Source organism: Hipposideros armiger, unplaced genomic scaffold, assembly GCF_001890085.2.
Source record: "Hipposideros armiger isolate ML-2016 unplaced genomic scaffold, ASM189008v1 scaffold_194, whole genome shotgun sequence".
NCBI lineage: Eukaryota > Metazoa > Chordata > Mammalia > Chiroptera > Hipposideridae > Hipposideros > Hipposideros armiger.
In genome coordinates this window covers 1,693,396-1,706,966 of record NW_017731544.1, presented here as the reverse complement: position 1 = coordinate 1,706,966, position 13,571 = coordinate 1,693,396, and the positions used below count along the sequence as shown (strand labels likewise).

The following is a 13,571-nucleotide window of genomic DNA, read 5'->3' as shown; positions in this document are numbered from 1 at the left end:
AGAGAGACATACTAACTGTTCCGACAGGTCCATAATCAATCAGGTTGTAAACCAGTGAGTTCTGTTCCCTCACAGCTTGGATACACGCAGGATATGAGGCTGCTTAGCTAATGACCAGAGAGTGGCTAGCATAGACTAAGGGGTGGGGTGGGAGGGAAAGATGAGACCTGCCCAACCCCACCTCCTTGAAGAACCTCTGCCTTAGGAGACAAGGAAGGTAACACAGGATGGAGAATGCACAGTGTTCAGACTTCATCATCAAATAGGTAATATTTTAAGTTGATAATTTGGAATATACAGTAAGATATGGTGGAATGATAGCTGTTATTTTAGGCCCCTCAAAATCTAAATGGACCGATTTCTGTTTCCATTACGAAAGCACTTTTGGATAACTCCTTTTATATAGTCATGGGAGGATTAAAAGAGTCAGTACTTATTGTTATTACTATTACCATGTTACTACTGAATAAAAACTTTAGTAAATGTGCAATAGTATAATGGTTCCTCTTCTTAGCAACTGCCTCTGTAAGAGGTCTTGAATTCGTAAGTCACAAAAAATAATTATCAACAAACAATTCAAATACATTAAATAATAACAATTACAGTTATAACAACTATTGTTTATCTGGATGATAGTCCTGGCATCTTTCTCCCATTTTAAGAAATACCAAACATTTGATTCCTCAGGTAGCAAGGCTAATGCATTTTTGGACTTTGCAAGATCTTTACCCTGTGAAGCCTAGGTTTTACTCACATTGGTCACCACAGCCAGAATTGCTATTCCTTGCATGATGGGCTGCCACGCTCCGATGTCTTGGGCTTTCTCTGGCACCATGCGTCTATACTGGGTGGTCATTTTCCACGCGTCCACTCTTATTTCCAGTATATTGTTCACCAGAGCCAACAGAGGGGCCAGTGGAAAAGAGGCCACAAATAAGGTGACGAACCCAAACTGAATAACTGTCAATGGAATGGACACACATCATGGAGTGGTGATGATGGAAGGGCAACATGTTTTCCTTTACTCTTATAAAGAAAGAGAAAGGCAAACAACAAACTAAACCCCAAAGAGAACAGACATCCATGGTAATAATAGTGTTCAACAGTGACAGAATCCAAACAAAACACAAATATGAGGTCTTTGGGGAAAAAGACAAATTACAGCCTGTTTCTGACACATATATACATATACTTAATAGGAATATTATTATTTAAAAATCTTTAATCAACCAAAGCTATTTGCTGGTAAATAATCTTGGGATGCTCTTAGCATATTTTCCATTCTCAGTGTTGAAATAATAGAAATGTTGGAAGATGATTCGAGATTCAGGATTTAAAAAAAAAAATACTGTGGCAGTATCTAACAAGTTAAGAGACATGCACCTTTGGGAAGACTATGCTTAGAGAATGTTGGAGGAAATATGCTGAAAATAGGCAAATGGGCAAGCTCCCCGAGTCTGCGAATGCAAGCGCAGTGCATTCAGAGAATTTGTGATAATATCGCAAATCACAGAAAGGTATGTGATATGACTTACTAAGTCAAAATATAATCCTATAGGAAATTTTATCTTGAAGTTGTTGTAGTCTGTGGTCACAGTAAGTCAAGATTCAGGTGGTGGCTGAGAAGTGCTTTTCTCCTTGTCTGTAATTTACACAGCATATGCTATATATACACTATACTATAGTGTACTTTTCAGTTTTAGACCCCTCCCTCCTAAATGGCACACCTTTAAAGTAAACTAGTACAGGTAATGTAATGAAGACTGCAGATGAACGGAAAACGTACTGCCCCTTTAGGGCTACTGCCCAGACAAGGGGAGGGACCACGCTGGCCAGGAAGGGTGATACTGTGGACGGGTGGCAAGGTAGGAGAAGCTGGTATGTGCTTCTGGTCTGAGAGGCCAGGCTGTGTTACAGAAGAGCAGATAGGGCAGGAAAGGTCTGGCAGGTCCCCAGGCCAGGCAGGAATAGTCCTATTCAGGGAAATCAGAGAGGCAAGGACCACAGTTGGTGACGTCATAAAGTCAGCAGCATGGCAGTGATGTCAACATCTGTGTCTATGACTCCTCTAATCCTAAATGAACTTATCCACCTATAGGGGCCAGGCAAGTAATAGGAATGAACAGAATGGGTGCAGTTAACTGTAAACTGGTAAAATGGCAAGTACATGTCCTAATGGAGGGAACCACTCACAGCTGCCATGTTGGAATGAAGGCCCAAATGTTGCCAAATTTCATTATTCAAGAGAAGCCAGAAATTCGGACTATATTAGCAATAAACTCAGTTAAAAAACCTCAAAAAAGAAAATACACCATTTAGAATGATAGCAAAAGCACAGACTATTAAGAAATACATTAGTGAGAAATGTTAAGACATGATAATTGATTTAAAAAATAAAGTAAAACTAATAATAATAAGTGAATGGTAGATTGTCCCATACTTTTAATTGACCAGCTCATTTGGAGACACAACAAATTTTTTCTCCAAAATATAATTTAGAATTTGAATGTAAATTTAGTTTACAATCCCAAATGGATTTCAGAAAAAGAGCTGAAAGGTGATGCTAAAATTCATGAAATATACACAAGTACCCAAGTGAAATAATGAGAAGGGACGTTTGAACTTATAGTATTAGGGGCATTCTAAAAAACAATAAAATGGGGCCAGTTCTAGGAACTACTAATGTATATTATAATGCTATGGTAACTAAAACAGTTTAGAACAGGTGCGATATTAATAGCATGAATTAAACAGAACAGATGCAGATATTCAGGTTTTAGATGCAGGTTTTAATATATTATAAAAGTCATACTTCAAATCAGTAGATTCAAGTATTGGATCATTTAGCTGAATCATTGGGAAAACTGTTATGGAGTCCTCACTTTTGACACCAAAATATATTCCAGATGGTATAATCTGTTCTGATATTCAAGTGAGAAGGACTTTCAACAACTTTTGAAACCAAGAACAGAAAGAAAGGAAAGCAAGAAAGCAAAGACCTATCAATTCAGCAAGGCAAAAATTTACACCCATTGGAAAAATAAAAATAACGTGCCTGGAACTTTTTTATGACCCTATACTGCTGATACTTTGCACGCTTTCTTTTTCACTGTAAAGTGCAGTTTCTTGAAGAAGTGCCTAGATTGTTTCTTCACCATTCATTCCCACCTGAAAGCGCTCTATCCCGCTGTAGCCCTCACCACTGCACTGAAACAAAGCTGGTTGCTAACTTTGCAGGTGGCTGCATATTCCAAAGCCACTGTGCGTTTCAGCCCTTATTTAGCTGATCACCAGGCAGCTTTTGATATGGCCAAACAATCTACTGCCTGTGGAAAGCTCCCCCTGCCCCTTGATTTTTGTTTTTACTTAATTAAAAAAAAGAAAAAAGAAAGCCAAGCTGTGTGTGTATCTGTGTGTGTATGTATTGCGTATGTATATATCTGTATTCACACTTTTTTTAAGACTACCTAGCTATAGTGCTTTTTTCCCTTTGGGAAAGACCATGCTGCAAAGACGAGGAAACGTCCATGCAGGTGGTGGACAGAAAGAGCAGCGATGGGGGGTTGGGGAAGACAGGACTGAGTCCTGGGACAGTGTGTGTGTGTGTGGGGAGGGTATGTGTAGCACTGAAGAGAGAGGAAAAGCGGTGGGTGCAAGGAGATGTTGAACAACAGTTGCTATTGCAGTAAATAAAATGGAGAAAATAATAAGAGTCATTGTTTTAGTAGATTTTTAACATGGCAGGGGTGGAAGAGGCAGTACCAGAGAAAAACGGGGCCCACTTCATCACTTCCCTGAATTTCATTTATGGCACCTCCCCACTGGGAAGGCATCACCATGTTCCTGAGAGACTGGTGTCTGTGCTGTGCTCGAAACACAAAGCGGCAATTCAGGACTTCCAGATTGAAGAGTGACGGACGATTTCTCTTATGTCCCCGTGTCTCAGTTCTCAGAAGTCAGGACCATACACTCGGGGAGGCAATTTTGGTTAACAATCTGGGTTCCTCTAATAATCTCAAAGGAGGGTGGGGAATTTACTAAATAAAATTAAAAAGAAATTTGACTCAGAGACACTCCCCCCCCCCAAAAAAAAACAAACCAACATATGCCATCCAGAACTCGGTGGGGGTGGCTGGGGCACTGTTAACGGCAGCTCAGCTAACAGTTGTATGTGTGTGTTGAAACTCCAAGCTCCAGTCACTTAGATAAATATTTATGAGGACTAGGTCCAGGCAGTGGTGCTCCAGCTGAGGACGGGAAAATGCAAAGGCCTTGTTAGCTCCCTCCGACAGGAACCGTCTAGCCAGGGAGAGAGACAAGCACAGGATCACATGCCATTAAGACAGGAATCAAGTTAACGCCTGGAGAAAAAAGCAGCTCTTCTGGATGAAAAGCTGAGGGTCACTGCTGAGGCCTGGCAGGAGTTCCGCAGACACCCAGGAAGAGAAAGGTATTTCAGGCCAAGGGGGACGGAGCTGGTGGGCAGGCACAAGGCCTAAGGAAGGGTGGCGGGTTTGTCAAAAGGTATTTCCCTTCGTAATTAAAGGTAGATGGTGGTCATCAATGGATACGGGGAAACGAAAAGGAGGAAGAAACTGTGTGGTGATGACACCAGCACCAAAGGAACTCGCTATTTATTTTAGCGGAACAAAAATAATTCGATAGGCACTTGGAAATTCTATCTCCCACAAACTAAAAGAACAAAAAATAGATTTCACTCGGGTGCTGCATACAGAATAAGACTTCCTGCGCTCAGAAATTAATTTTCCTATTCCATTAGGCATTATTTGGATAATAGGAAAACAATTTAATAAATCTAAAAAATTCTGTAACAGTTGTTATTCCATCTTTTCTTGGAGGGTAGGTTAGGGCAAGGCCAAATTACTTAGTTGGTAATTATTTTAATGAGACTAAAAAACTCTAAAAGTCCTCTTTTCCTCTCAATGTCATTCATTTGACTAATTGACCACAGAAAACAACTTTTTTTCAAGTTTTTTGGGGGTGCTAAAATAAATTATTTCTGCCCCCAAAATGTTATTAATAATGCTGATAATAGCTGCATAAGAAATATTTGTAATTATGACTTATTTTAAGATAACTGATAATTGCCTTGTAGTCCTTTTGAAGACAAACAGAATAAATAAGTATATTTTCTCCATTATGTATGGCAGCTACACCCTTAATCCAACATGATCACAAAGCATAACAAAAGCAAAAATGAAATTTGAATCAGACTCCAGGCTGCAAAGCATTGTTGGCTAAAGAAGCTGCAAGATGAACTTTTCACTCACTGAAGGAAGCAGATGTGCTTCCATGTATAACGTATATTTTTAAAAGCAATTATTTTATATATAGAATGTGATTTAATAAAAACCGCGCTCTCTCTCTGCAGACTTGTAAGCAGGAACCACAAAGGGGTGTCTTTACAAACATAAACTCCCTAAGCATAAGCGCAAGGCTGTCAACCAAAATGTTGTGCCTCCTTTCTATTCTCCTAAGCTTCAAAAAAATTGTAATTCAATGCAATGGTTAGCTGAAAGGGCACAGATACAAAACATCTATTACATATAAGCATGTCATGCATAATAGAAAAGGTGGTGTTTCCTATGGAAATCTATTTTGAGATGCATCCATTTAAAGGCAACTGAGAGCTCAAAATCAAGTTCCACTGATGAGAGACAGAGCCCAAGCAAATGATACACAAATGGACAAAAACATTCAAGAAGGAGTCCTGTGCTAAATCTTAATTCCAGGCCAGCAAAATGGTTCTGAATTCAAGCCAGTGCTTAGCCCTGAGGTCACTCAAGGAACCAGGCAGAAACCACGGGCCAGAAGGAATAGATACACTGTCAAAGGCAGTGTGAGGTGTGAAGGGGAGGCGGGTGCTATGATCACTCCTGCGACAAGAAGCAACACGCTCCTACAGGCTTTCTGTACCAGCTTGCTGAAATGACTCGGTTCAGAAGTGTATCAGCCAACAGCTGTTCCTGCATGGACTCCAGCTCAAGCTGAATCACATCTAATAATAGTTCTGAGTTCATTCTCAGGCAACATGGTTAGAAGGCTCTGAGAATTAATGGTGAAGATGTACCTCAGTGACTATTCCATTTTGTTGGTAATAAATCTTTAGCTTTGCGCAACATAAATACTGACAAAGATACACAGTCACCTTATTTGAAAGCCTGACTATAATTTTATCTAGTGGAAAAAAACATGCTCCTTTTCATGTCAATATGCTAAATAATTATGTGGCTTGAGAATCCATACTTCTGGGATCCAAAACATGCTCCACTACAATTTATAGCACCTAGAACTTGACTAATGACTTACTCATTTCAAGATATTCGTAAAACAATCCCAGTCTGCCCATGAGCTGCAGATGGTAGTCCTGTTCCCATCGTGGGGTTATCTTCTCTGAGCCCGAAACTGTGTGACAGCGTCCAATTAGATTCTTGATCCAGCTGCCAAAGAGATCAAATTATAAATTAGGACATTATCAGGCCAAGGTCATGAAAGTGATATCTCAGGCAGAATACATCATCTTCCCAATAAATTAATTTTTTAATTTTCACACCAAATCTCTCATTGCTGCCTCCCTAGTCAAAAATATTTTAAAAAATAGTATTGACTGTGTACCTCGGTTTATCAAAATCATAACTGCTATTTTTTCTCTTACCTCCTTTTCATGTGGGCAGTTTAGTTTTTAAAAGACACTGTCCCTCATTTGATTAACTTTATTATTATTATTTTTTTCATCTCCGTGCTATTATCCAAAATAGGCTTTGCAGTATGGAAATCACCGAATACAGACATAGCATGTGAGCTGGTAGTGAGTGCTGTGGAGAAAAATAAAGTGGGACAAGAGGTGGAGAATGTTTGCCTTTGTGGGAGGGAGGAGAGGGAATGATGGCAGGGAGGCCTCAGTAAGAGTGACATTTGAACAGGTATGCAGGGGGCAAAGGGGCAGAGGGAACAGTGAGAACAGAGACCCGGAAGCAGGAGCAGGCCTCCCGCGTGTGATGGACAGTATGGGGGCTGGTGGTCCAGGGCTAGCAGGAGACGAGTCTGGGGTCAGGGGGTGATGAAGAGACCAGTGTGTGGATTTGGGCATTTTTTACTCTGAGGAGATTGAGGAGCCATTGAGGGGCACTGAGAGAAAAGTGACATACTGTGACATTAGATAAAACAGGTCTAAGACCCTATTTTAACCTGAACAGATCAAGGACCAGAGACGTGAAACATTTTCTCAAAGTCACAGTGCAGAGCTGTGAGAAAAAAACAGCCTCGGCTGGTGGCCTAGGGCTTCTACCCGCGACTGGATACTGTCCCCACAGAGCTGTCTTTTGTCTCTTTTTATATGTTATGTTTTTCTCTTTCTCAAAGCCTGTGGCCCAGATAAATGCTTTCCCCTTTTTTTATGGCAAATTTTCCTGAAAAGAAGCAGGAGTTGGCAGTGAAGTGAGGGGTGCACCTATAGCAGAGAGAGCCGTTGTTCCCCGAGAGCAACAGCTGGCTTGTGGTTGACTTGTGGAGCTCATCAGAAAAGGCACAACAAACAACTTCAAAAATGGATATAAACATCTAAGCTTCAGCTGATTAAAGAACTTATTTGTATGGATTTCAAATTCGGACAAGGAGGCTTCACACTACCGTAAAGGCGGTTGTATACACTGCATGTACACACACACACACACACACACACACACACACACACACACACACACACACACACGGTGTAAGATATAGATTACAAACAGCTTACCATGCTGCGTTTTCCACTGCTACTAACGTCAGCATTAACTTTTCACTGACCACTCCCAGAAGTTTACTAAAGGGAGGTTTCTCTACCTCAGAACATGCCCCAGGCTTCATCACCTTTCCCCACTTCTGTGGAATGTGGAGGGGATATGGACTCAGACACCCCAGAATCCACCCTTCTTTGCTTATACACTATTTAACTTTGGTTGGTCAAGTTCAAACAAAACAGGGTTGCTATCAGGATTAAATGATTCAAAGGATATTTGTATGGGATCTTCTTTTGACCAATGCAGGTTTACTGGCTGAGGCCAATTGTAAATACAGGCTAAAGTACTTGAGTCTTGACTGGGGACACAATGCCATCTGGATGGGTGGATCTCACGGCAGCACTTGTAAGAACAGGCAACATTAGTGCTAATTCCTATGGTCCAACCCAAAGCTCTGTAATCAGTCAAGTCTGGGGATCTGCAGTTTTACAGACATTCCAGGGGCCGTGTGATGCAGGTGGCACCGAGGACCACACATGTCCATCACCCTTCGTAATGCCCACACTCGAGAATACTGGTTTCTATTGGTTCACTTTTTGCTCCGCCTCATACTTCCAGCCTCAGCCTCTTGCTGAATCCTCTCCATGACCCACAAAAGCAGGTCTTTTACTATTAGTGGGGCCCCAAATCTATCACAATTTGGAGTCAGGATGACACTTCTGTGCTGGCAGCCACTTGCATGACTAATCTGGCATTTTCCTCTTGTACTGTACTGCCTGCCCTCACCCATAATAGGTCATATTAAAAGTCTTTCTGAATAGCTTTCTGTTCTGAGATACAGTCTCTGAGCCTCCTGTTTAGTCTTTCTCAGTTGAACCACTCCTCTGTAGAAGGAAATCTTGGGTCGCAGTTCATCCATTATTGTCCTTGATCTTCTGGGTTTTCTACTGGGTTGCGATTCTAGTGCAGGGATATCAATCTTGACTGCACATGAGAATCACCTAGAGATTTTTTAAAAAATACAGACACCAGACCCTTCAACCCCTGGCCAGCATGGGAAGCTTCCTCCTACTATCAGGGGCTACAAAATACTTTCCTTAGAAATTTACCATGCGTATAAGCATAACAGCATCATAATAAGTTGCCCTTTATGAAAGCATGATGTGAAGTACTTTATACCTCATTTTCTCTTTGTATCTTCATTATCATCACTAATCCCCATACTACAGATAATCACCGTTTCTGTTTAGGACATGCTACAGTATTCCCACTGGCTAATTTTGAATACAAGCATCCTATTTCATTCCTGAGTTTACTGTTCCTGAATTTAAAAAGTGAGTGTGGATAGTGAGGGATACCTGTATTTAGAATTCTCTTATTTCAGGTCTTTGGTTCATACTCTAGCCAAATCATGTAAGAGAAAATATCCCTTCTCAAGATAACAGTTCAATTTTCTCATTATATAAGTAGTGCATACCCATTGTGGAAAATAGAGAAGACATATAAGGGAAGGAAATTACAGCCATCCATTATCTAAACACTAAACGATGTTGCTATTGGCATTCTGGATATTTAACTCCATTTCTTTAACATTTTATCATAAAAATTTCTCCAGAGTGAGTTGCATAATGCAGGAATCTTACTAGCCTTTTGTCAAGTATAAAATTCCCAGCGATGCCTCAAATATCAAAATACTAAGTGAGGCTAGGAAGGCCAAAGACCTCTGAGCTTGTTTTCTGGGTCCAACGAACAATTCTATTAGTTTACCGATGTTATGTATTTGAAACATATGAGTAACTCATGCACTCAGTTGGTGCTGAGAGAGCCTACCAAATGCCAAGTACTGATCTAGGCGCTGGAGAAACCCCGAAGCGAACCTGATGACAGTGTTAGATATGCTTCTTCATTTTCTCCAAGAATCCTAGCCAAGGACCCCAAGTGGGGTTAAGGGTGGAGGAAGGTAAGTTTATGGTGGAATTCATTTCACTTTGTCTTTTTCTGATATATTTAAATGGCATGAAAACAGCTGCTGACTTATAAGGCTTTTCTCTCCCTTCCTGTGTGTTTTTGGGATGGGAGTACTTTTGGGTAGCAAGAGTAACTAAGATATCTTTGGTATGTTAGGATTTTTGTATGAAAAGGCATGAAAACAGCTGCTGACTTACAAGGCTTTTCTCCCCCTCCCTATGTATTTTTGGGATGGATGTATTATGCTTTTGGGTAGCGAGAGTAACTAATATATCCTTGGTATGTTAGGATTTCGTATGAAAAAAGTTAGAAGGAAACTGGCACCTATACACACAGATGAAGCATTGATGAGAAGAGCCCAAGTCACGCTCTAATTTGGCTAACACTTGGCATTCCTAGTTTTCAAACAAAGGAAAGATAATTCAAAACATACTGCCTAAATATTTTAGGTGAAGAGTAGAAATATCGGAAGGCACAGTTCGGGTCACTGTAATTTGCAACAATGGGTTTACCTGAAGTGACGGCATAAGCATGGATACACTTACACTGGTGGTTGGACCATCTTACCTGGAGACTTTTAATAAACATAGAGTAGTCTACTTTATTTTAGAGGTGGGCATGCAGCTATGTGGACATGAAGGGAAATGACTTGGATGGGTGGGCTGTGCTATCCCGTCCTATCCCCAAGATTACACAACTTAATACTCACGGAAGTAACACCTCTTGTATGTTATTCCAGATTGCTTTTCCTCCCATGATTATTGTCAGCTGTGTCGTTAGTTCAAGGAGACAGCCACCTGGGTCACACTGGAATATTAAAAAGAAAATCTCATTTAAATGTTAGATAGGTCTAACATGAAAGAGTCCTTAATTTCATTTGTTTCTGATGTTCTGTTTAGGATAAAAAAAATCGAAGAATGTACAATGAAAAAACTGTTCGCTGAGCAACTGAGAGAAAACACAAAGCAGCTTAAATTGTCAAAAGAATATAATTCTATAGTCATACCTCTTCGTTTCTGTATTTTCCCAGCCAATAAACAGGATCTCCTGGATAACCTACAAATTTTCCCTTAAAGAATGCAATGTAGAAACACGAAGAGTAGTAGTTGACAAACTGGAATAAGAACATCTTCATGGTTAGGCTATTCTCATAATCAGTCTGGGTCCTTGGGAGTTCTGTAGGTAAAGCAAAGGAAAGTAAGCCTTTAAAATTGTGAACAGCTTTGAGACCCTAATCAAAGACACAGATAAATGAGTTAACATGTTTAAAAAAAAATACAATTCACACTGTTTCCATTAAAGCTGTTTTGAATTCCTTAATATAGCTACTTGTGTTAATTCAAGTTTACACATTGTTATAAGAGTTTCGCCCCCATAAAGACAATATCCCACAGGGCAAAAAATATTCAACTGTTCCTTAACATTTACAAGCACAACGTTACCAAATGGGTAGGAACTGTCTTTTCTTAGGTCTAAGTAGACAGAGCATTTTTTTTTTTTTGAACAGCATGCTAAATGATATTCTCTTGTCTTCCTGACAATAAGGTTGGTGTTAAAGAAAGCAAACAAAACCAAGGGTCCACTTGCTAGAAGCATTTGGGGGAGACCAAGCAGGTCATCCCTCCTAGTTGAGAATTTAAATCGGGCTGACCATTCTCAGATGATAACCGAGCACACCAATCAGAGAGTGACCCAGGCATATGTGGCATATGGGAAGCACTTAACTTTGGACACAAAGCAGTTGCCTGGGATACAAGCCAGAGAGAAGAAACATTTATTACAAAAGCCAGAGCTGATGAGAATGGAGCTATATTAATATGAACAGAACGGGAAAAGACACGTAACAGTGTGATTGCTTGTCCTCTCAGCAACAGAGGAGCATATCTGCCACTGGAACCATGACCCTATTCCACTTATTTGCAATAAAGAGACTATTTACTTTCAACAATAGGGTACATGATCTAATGTAATTGAAAATATTATTCAGCACTGATCTGTTTACACACAGTTCGGATATTATAATGACTGTCTTTGCTTTGTCCCTTTTAATAATGCAAAGCTGTAGATAATTCATTTCCAGTATAGCCTAGAGAAAATATGTTTATACTTGAAATTTTCTAAAAGTTGTAACATAACTGGAATTGATATGCCTAAAAGATAACAGTCTCTATTTTAACCAGGTTCTAAAAATGTCTTAGAAATGACCTAAGTGATGGTAGGAACTTACCAAAATTAGTAATCATGATTGCCACTTTTTCATAGATGATGTTCAAAATCATGATGATGACAAAGCTGATGAGGGAAGCAGTTACGGACGTGGCTGTATGGGGCGTCAGATACTTCTGGATTGGGTCTGTTCCATTAATGTTCTTGGGCAGTTTTGCAGAAAACACAATGAACACTGATAGCCTGTAGACAATGATCCCAATAACTGAAGCGATGATCAGCAGGATCTGAAAACACAAACACAGCAGCATGAGACTCGCCAACAATCATATTTGCACACTGAAAAATTGGCCGCACGCTTACATGGGCAAGGTGCATGTGTGAAGTGATGTTAAATCCCACATACCGGCCACAAGAGAAGGTGGAAATCGAGCACGTTAAATTTCAAAGACAGGGAAAGGAATGAAGACAAAAGAGAATGCATCCACTAAAGTAAGATGCTAACAGTAAGAGAAGCTGTGTGCAGGCTATATGGGGACTCTACTTTCTGTGCAATTTTTCTATAAACCTAAAACTGCTTCAAAAAAAGGTCTATTAAAAGGGTGGGGGGAGAGGCACGGTTGGTTCAGGTGGTTAGAGCGCAGGCTCTTAACACCAAGGCTGCTGGTTCAATTCCCACATGGGCCAGTGAGCTGCAACCTCCACAACTAGGTTGAAAACAACGGCTTGGCTTGGAGCTGAGCTGCACCCTACACAACTAGATTGAAGATAATGACTTGACTTGGAGCTGATGGGTCCTGGAAAAACACTGTTCCCCAATAAAGTTAAAAAAAGGGGGGGATTAGAGAGTATATATTCAGATGGGGTAAAAATGAAATAACTAGTAGCATGTACTGGTAAAAAGAAAAAGCCTTTGGGATAGCAAAACCAGTGAAACCATCCCTTCTACAAGTATGAAATTATTTGGGTTATATGTTAAGTGTTGTTTGCTCAGTTATAAGCCATTAAGGGGTATTATGTGTCCTACCCACAGAGAGCCTATCACTGGCTTAGGGGTCAAAGGTGCCAGCCGTTGTCCTAGTTACTGTACCAAGTGAGAGTCTGGACAGGACCAGTGTTCAGAAGCCACAGAGGTGCCCTGCGGTAACTTTTGGAAATGGCAGTAGATCTCTGCTGATAAAAGCTTCACACACTTTTCATGCTTGCATCTTAAGACCTAAAACTGGAAGTTATTCCTAACCTACATTTGCCCAAGATTCATTTCACTAAGCCATTGTATTTTTGACTGCATGGGCCCACTGTCCATGGGGGTTTCTGAAGCATAGTTCAAGTGTGGTTGGTAGGATTTCTCTGCCCTCCAGGCAGGTTTCCTCTGCCACTGAACAATGCACATTCAAGGTCCCATTTTAAAACGGTTTTCCCTATCCCTACCTTTTTGGACATGCTAGAAGAATGTATTATACTCAATGTACTATACTCAATGAAAGAGAAAAGCTACAAAGAATGTGAATTTCAGGACCAAGCCAATCATGTCCTTGTGTTTACAGTAACGGGAGGCGGCTGGTTTTCACCCGTGGGAGAGCAACAGAGGGAGTGATTACCAGCACGGTTCTGGAGCCAGACGCCTGCATTGGAATCCCAGCTCTGCCACCAGCTGTGGGACCCTGTGCAAATTGCTTAACCTTTTGGCGC

At 40.6% G+C, this 13,571-nt stretch overlaps 1 protein-coding gene across 1 annotated transcript in view; it reads right to left on the bottom strand.

The window, feature by feature from the left end:
* Nucleotides 1-13,571, bottom strand: part of ANO6 (anoctamin 6) — a 194,864-nt gene that overhangs the window by 13,214 nt on the left and 168,079 nt on the right. The window contains exons 16-20 of the mRNA XM_019653066.1: nt 11,941-12,166; nt 10,720-10,889; nt 10,423-10,520; nt 6,331-6,461; nt 755-960 (exon numbers count right to left, since the gene is read on the bottom strand). Coding sequence (XP_019508611.1) covers nt 755-960; nt 6,331-6,461; nt 10,423-10,520; nt 10,720-10,889; nt 11,941-12,166 — 831 coding nt within the window. The remainder of the gene's footprint in view (nt 1-754; nt 961-6,330; nt 6,462-10,422; nt 10,521-10,719; nt 10,890-11,940; nt 12,167-13,571) is intronic.